The 7,313-nt window shown below is 30.7% G+C and overlaps 1 protein-coding gene across 2 annotated transcripts; it reads left to right on the top strand.

The window, feature by feature from the left end:
• Positions 1 to 3,485: 3,485 nt before the first annotated feature.
• LOC100647066 (sterol carrier protein 2) lies at positions 3,486 to 6,508 on the top strand. 2 transcript variants are annotated; one of them, XM_048407823.1, is made up of 4 exons: positions 3,486 to 3,688; positions 3,749 to 4,262; positions 4,366 to 4,741; positions 4,822 to 6,508. In XM_048407823.1, exons 2-4 carry the CDS (start codon positions 3,833 to 3,835, stop codon positions 5,633 to 5,635), a joined length of 1,620 nt encoding a protein of 539 aa, XP_048263780.1. In that variant the 5' UTR covers positions 3,486 to 3,688; positions 3,749 to 3,832; the 3' UTR covers positions 5,636 to 6,508. The 2 variants fall into 2 exon arrangements, with proteins under 2 accessions (XP_048263780.1, XP_003396579.1); XM_003396531.4 differs by having other exon boundaries at positions 3,489 to 3,688; positions 3,805 to 4,262.
• The last annotated feature ends 805 nt before the right edge of the window (positions 6,509 to 7,313 follow it).

The raw sequence follows: 7,313 nt of genomic DNA, 5'->3' as shown, positions 1-7,313 counted from the left end.
AAATAAGTAAGCTTTGGTAACATCGCTTATCCTTCCTGAGGATGAAAAAAAGTCATGTAAACATAGATCCAAGGACTGTCTTTTCTGAGATGTAAACATGTTCTGATTATATCGAATGTTTCTTGAATAATTCTCACGTGTAGAATTATGAATCAATTGTGGATATTTATTCTTCATATTGTTATTTTTTATTCTATATTTTTATCAATACAATTAATGTAGAACTTATAAATCACAGTGACTCGTTTTACCTATTAACAAAATATAGGAGATTGTTATAGATCCACTCTACTTTAGACATTTTATATATTTTTGCATATTATGTGTATACATATTTGAAATTTTGTACAAATACATAAAAATCCATAGTCTAATTATGAGCAATGTCAACATTTTCTTTCTGTCATATAACAGCTAAATATTAGTAAATATTACAACATATACAAAAATCGTATTGCATTACAGTATTTGACAAAATCCGGAATATACCGAGAATTTTGTAATGTCTTTGATAATCAAATAATGATATGAATACGTATATTGATAATACAGAAGAGGATCATGTTTAATAATTTAATTTTGTGATCGATACACAGTCAGGAAGAAGCTGATTCCAGTATAAAAATAAATTAAAAATGCAAGATGTTTTAGACAAATTTGTTTTCGAGAATATTAGGTTTGAATAGCTAGTTAGTAATGCATTTATAAGTAACTTGGCTACTTTGCTCAATTTATACATATAGTCATCACTGTGTACTTCTATGTTTATAAACAATCTAAATTAGGATTTGTATAATTTAATTTGTAGGTATAATTTAAAATAATGCATTAAGGCCTTAATATTGACATTAATAATTTAAAAATATTGTCTTCGACGTCCATGATAATTGCTTTATTCATTATTCTTAAATCGTAAAAACAATTAAATTCTTGATATCGTAAATACGGTTTTAGATTTTCGTTAACTACAATAATACATCAATTATTGAAATTATTTATAATTATATCAAATCATAATTGACATTTATAAACACAAATTAGTTAGCTCGAGACAAAATTCAAAAACAGCATTTTTTCGCAGGATACACTACATTTCGCTTTCAAACTTCTTAATTGACCTCTATATTAAATAATACCAAAAAAGAAATCTTTGATAACATGTTTTCCAGGTAACAGTTTGGACTTTGGTCCTCTTAGGACCAATAATAGAGAGGAAACTTCCTCTTTGCTAGTAACAAATCAATCATAAATAATCTCTTTTCATATCGCATTTTTATGATTGATTACCTTTAACTTAAGAATTATAATAATTAAGAATAATTTTATTATTAATTAAACAAAACATAAAATATAGATATCATAAGTCTTATAAAGATTAATACTTAATTCATTTACCAATAATATCTAAAAATGTAAATTATGTTATGTAAATTAAACATGTTATGTAAATAAAACAAATTTACGTAACGTCTTTCTTAAACCTGAATCGATTAAACGCTAACTGCCTTAGTATTACTTTTACTGCAAATTTACCATTAGTTAGGTTAATAATTTATATCCCAGTTTAATTACAAACTTTATTTAGAAAATTAATTATTGTATCTATAGAAAACCAAATTTAATGATACTTAGGAAGCGACATCTTGAGTAGAAAGATTGTAACTTAAGTTAATATTAAGTAAATGTAGAGATGAAAAGAAGTTTCCTGGAACGAACGCAAATTTGATTGGTTATTTCTGATGAATCCAATACAATCGTAATAACAAACACGCCTATCGGCCAGAATTTTCGCATTAGAATCGCAATAGAATTCTATCTATTTCGCAATAGAAGGTCAGAAGTATGGCAAATAGAGATGAATAGAGAGATCTCGAGAACAATGCTAAAAAAGTCTGTCAAAAAATTGACACTGAGAATAAGGACCTCTCGTGGCCAACGGTTGCACTGTTCGCCGATTTCATATCCGGGAGTCGGGAGAAACGAGCGAATGCTCGGCGAGAGGAGAATTGTATGATCGTGACTCTGGCTTGTATTGGTGAGTACTGGAGGAGGAATATGCGCACGGCACATAGCACTGCCAGAGCAAACATATGTATATGTACAGATATACTGCCAGCGATGAATACTAGGATACTGATTGATGTTGTAATATAAATCACATGCCTTTTATTGCTTTTATTTTCTAGTTATTTTATTATAAATTTATTATTCCATTTGCATTATACATGGCTTGTAATGAAAACTAAATAAAGTAAAATTTGTTAGAATTATCTAATAAATATGACAAGTAGATATACTAATACTTATGTCCGACAGTGTAGATAGATTTGTTGTCAACTACCTATTTTGAAGATGATCCTCAACCAATTTCGATAATTTCTGAATATAATGAAGCAATTTATAGCAAAAAGCGCAATTTAAAAAGAGGAACACGGTTCCGTTTTGCCGAACCAAACGAGGTTAATTAAATAATATAAGCAATGTCCAATGTGCAAATTTAAAACAAACATATTTAAAAATTTAAAGATATGTTAAAACGTACTTTCTGTTCTTAATTAAAATGTAAATAATTAAGCGTCGAAAACCTTACGACGTAAAGATATAAAGTGTAAATGTAAAATTAAAGTGGAAAGTATCGAACATTCCAAGCATCTGTATATCGCATGTAAGTGTCTATCCGACTTTTTCCAAGACCGCCCGAAACCGTAATCTCGCGTACCCACAAATCCTTAGTAAGCACGAATTTGCCTCTTTAAACGAATTTGTCTCTTTAAAAGGATACCAACTATTCCCGCTACTTTATGAAACTCATAATTAGAAACAGTTCCCGTTGTTATCTATAATCTAAACAGATATTTCTTACAGCATCGTATATGTAGTTGTGCATAGGGGTTTTAAACTTGTCTGACCCCCGTTCATAAACAGAAGATAAGCGGCCAGCGGTCGGCAACCAACTGACGCATATGCTGCCACAAACGCACAATCATATGCAGAAATACGTTATAGCGATACCAATGGTTTTTTACAAATATCTCGGAAACTAAGATCGACCACCGATTATATATTCAAAAAGAAGTTGTTTAAAATATTGTAAAGCTCAACATTTTAAACAACTTCTTGAGCTTTACAATATAGTCAAGAATCATCGAAATCCCAAAGGAAGTAGCGTTTCCTTAAGTTTACTAAATAACTAGAAAATAAAATTATATAAAAAAACATGTAATTGATACTAAATATCAATCAATGCCTAGTACTCATAGCTAACAAACAATATGTATGTACATATATGTTTGTTCCGCCATTGCCCTATGTCGTGCGCATACTTCCTCTTCACTACTCAACGATACGAGTCAGGGTCGCTAGTCGCACATTTCTACTTTCTCTCGCCGTTAGCATTAGCATGTTTCTCCCACCAAGAGCACCAGACGAGACGTGATGATAGTACAGCTGTTGACCACGAGAGGCCCTTATTCTTAGTGTCCATTTTTTACCCGTAAACATTTACGATCTCCCTACTCCATACTCCCTACTTCTTACTCCTGTCTGGCGACGGCGATTATTAAACTGGCAACTGGCGACGAAGACTGTGCTAACAAATATATGGTCATTTAAGATTTACCAACTGAGAGCAATTGACCTACTCACAAAATAGTTTTGTCAATTTTCAGTTTTGTATTATTAGATAGATGTAAGTAAGAATAAAGTTCAGTATGTAGTATTTATTAATAAGTAATAACGTTTTAAACAGCTGTGTCCAAGGAAAAAAACATCTAATTATACTTATTTTTTCTTGGAATTCCATAGTCCATTCTACTTCTAAGAAAACTTCAAAATGTCACAGAGAACAAAGGTTTATATTATTGGTGTCGGTATGACAAAATTTGAGAAACCAGGTAAACGGGAAGATTTCGATTATCCGGCCATGGTGAAGGAAGCAGTTACAAAAGCTTTGCAAGATGCAAAGGTTTCTTATGATAATGTGAAAGCAGCATGTGTTGGATATGTTTATGGTGATTCTGCTTGTGGTCAACGAGCGTTGTATCAAATAGGTTTTACCGGTTGTCCTATATATAATGTAAATAATAATTGTGCCACTGGCTCAACCGCTTTAATAATGGCTAAACAGATTATTGACGCTGGCTCTAGTGATTGTGTGTTGGCTCTTGGTTTTGAGAAAATGGAAAAAGGTTCTTTAATGTCTAAATTTGCGGATCGTACCAATCCGATGGACAAACATGTGGAACTCTTGGTTGATATTGCTGGTGAATCATCACAAATTATTTTTAAGCTACTTTTTGTAAAGAATTTATGTTCCATTATTAGTCTTTCTTCTCTTTCATTACTTATTTGTATTTTTATTCCCAGGTATAAACGAAAGCCCAATCACTGCCCAAATGTTTGGAAATGCTGGACTTGAACATATGAAGAAATATGGTACCACAGTTGAGCACTTTGCGAAAATTGCGTGTAAAAATCATTTACATTCTTTAAACAATCCATACTCACAGTTCCAAGAAAGATACACGTTGGAGCAGATAATGAAATCTCCAAAAGTATTTGGACCTCTTACCAAGCTTCAGTGTTGTCCAACATCCGATGGTGCAGCAGCTGTAGTTCTGGCTAATGAAAACTTTGTTCGTAAACATAAACTTGAATCTCAGGCAGTAGAAATTGTAGCAATGGAAATGGTCACAGATCTAGCTTCGACATTCACAGAGAAGAGTTGTATTAAACTTGTTGGGTAAGAAACATCAATGTATATTATATATTTGGCAATTTGTCAACATTAAGAGAGGTAAGTAATATTTGTTTACTTTACAGCTATGATATGACAAAAGCTGCTGCTGAAAAGATGTTCACTCAGTCTCCTTACAAGCCATCAGATGTGGATGTTATAGAATTACATGATTGCTTTTCTACTAATGAACTTATTACATATGAAGCATTGGGTCTTTGTCCTCCAGGTCATGGTGGAAAGTTAGTTGATCTTGGAGACAATACATATGGAGGAAAATATGTAATAAATCCTAGTGGTGGTTTGATCTCAAAGGGACATCCTTTGGGAGCAACAGGATTGGCACAATGCGCTGAACTTTGTTGGCAACTTCGAGGAGAAGCTGGCAAACGACAAGTGCCAAACGCAAAACTTGCTCTGCAACATAACATAGGTTTAGGTGGAGCAGTTGTGGTTGCTCTGTATCGTATGGGCTTCCATCAATCTCATATAACTAAGAGAAATTTAAGTGCATCTGATCCGGATCAGTTCAAGGCAAATGTGTTGTTTAAATTATTAGACATCGCAATGCAAGAGGATGAAGAAAATCTGGTCGAAAAAGTTCGCGGAGTGTTCGGATTTAAAGTAATCAACGGACCAGGAGGCGCGGAAGGCTTTTGGGTTGTGGATACTAAAGTAGGAAAAGGAAAAGTAGAATATAATGGAAAAACTAAACCCGATGTTATAATTACGATTAGCGATGTGGACATTGTCGATTTTATTTCCGGAGAATTGAATCCGCAAAAAGCATTTTTCCAAGGAAAAATTAAGATCCAAGGTAACATGGGAATGGCAATGAAACTAATCGAGTTACAAAAGCGTGCAGGCAAAAAGATTGAACTTCTTCGATCTAAACTATAAAGGCATTAAGTCAATGAAAATAATCTTTCAATATCGAAGACAACGTAAATCTAATTCCAGAAATCAGAGGATTGCGTATGCTATTCTACTATTCTCTTTTTATTTCTCTATTTTTGTTATTTTTTTCTACCAATTTATAATCTGAAAGTATTTATAATCTAATCAAAGTATACACGTTCTCATTCCACTATCTAAAGTTATATAATTTAATATATACTGTTCTCAATTGTTATTGTGTACGTGTACACGAAATTGAATTATGTAAAATATAATATCGTTATTATATAATAGAAAGGAAGAAAGTTTTTTAGGAAGCTTTTATATGAGATATACTGATAGTTACTATTTTATCTTAAAATTCTATTTTTATAAATGTTATTCCACTTTGAGAGAATTATATTTGATAAGAAAAAAAGTGAATAAACAAAAAAAAAATAACAATAATTTTTTTGTTTCACATTAAATATAAAGTACTTTTATTTGTTAGCCTTATCTAGTTTTTAAATGAACTGTAACTCAATCCAATTTGTAGTCAAGAACAAATTTTGATTATTTCTTAGAAATAATTGTGTTGAGTTCCCAAGTCAAATTGGTAATTTTATTCTGAGTTTATTGAATTGGTTGTAATATGTTATCAAGTCATATTCTTTAAAAAAAGTATCTATTCAAAGGTAATAGATATGTATATAAGAAAAGATGTAAATGAAGAAGAAAAGTTTTTATAGAATAATTTTTACAAGTGATGAAAAACATAGATGATATAAATTCAGAAGCGAGATATAATAAATAAGAAAATTACGTGATGAAGGTGTAGGGTATTGAATTTATTAGCGATATTTGCTTGTTATTATAAAATAAATGAAACGAACAAATTATAGTGCGTTTTTTTTTAAATGGATCTTGTTCCTTGCCTCCATGAAGATATTCTTTGCATATTCATAAGTATTACATGCTCGATGAATAGCGGTATTCCACAATTTATCACAACTTGTTAAGGTTTCAGTGAAACCGGTTTTCTATCCATGAAAGGAATTCTTCAATATATATTAAACGTGGGATTTTAATTGTTTACATGTAACATGTTCGTAAATTAAGAATTTTATACAATTGTAAGTAATATAAATTCATAATTACAAATAATATAACAAATAGAAAATTGTAATGTACTACATTACAATATAATTTAAGATAATAAATATAGAAAATTTGACGAGGACAATTTTGCAATAAAAATAACTCAATTAAAATTTAGATTTCTAAAAGAAAATAGTTACTTTTCATTAACAAATTTTCTTTTACAATAGTACAATACAATTAGCATTTTCGAGATTGCTTGACACTAACCTTACCAGATCCGGTCAAATGATCGGTTCCAAAATTTAATTAAAAATTGTACATTCGTTATTTCTTTTGCTTATCTGACTTTATGTAAATTCTTATATTAACAGAAATTGAGAAATTGATTAATCAGATAATGTAAGAATTATATAAAGTTAGGTGAATAAAAGAAATAACGATCAATGTACAATTTTAAATTAAATTTAAACGGGCCTGGTAAAGTTAGTGTTAATAACTGGTAGCAAAAGATGTACGTAAACCGGGAATATATTATGGGCAATATGCCATTCAACATATAGTTAATAATGACGACTGTCATCTACCAAATTATCACCTATAA

This window comes from Bombus terrestris, chromosome 7 (genome assembly GCF_910591885.1).
Source record: "Bombus terrestris chromosome 7, iyBomTerr1.2, whole genome shotgun sequence".
NCBI classification, from domain to species: Eukaryota; Metazoa; Arthropoda; class Insecta; order Hymenoptera; family Apidae; genus Bombus; species Bombus terrestris.
The sequence above is the reverse complement of the archived record's forward strand: the minus strand, read 5'-3'. Positions and strand labels throughout refer to the sequence as shown.

Bases quoted from the DNA above. Each gene is read 5' to 3' on its own strand.
- LOC100647066 (XM_048407823.1), top strand. From the start codon at position 3,833: ATGTCACAGAGAACAAAGGTTTATATTATTGGTGTCGGTATGACAAAA. The intron at 4,263-4,365 runs GTGAATCATCAC...TTTTATTCCCAG, and splicing joins ACTCTTGGTTGATATTGCTG to GTATAAACGAAAGCCCAATC. The intron at 4,742-4,821 runs GTAAGAAACATC...TTTACTTTACAG, and splicing joins AGTTGTATTAAACTTGTTGG to CTATGATATGACAAAAGCTG.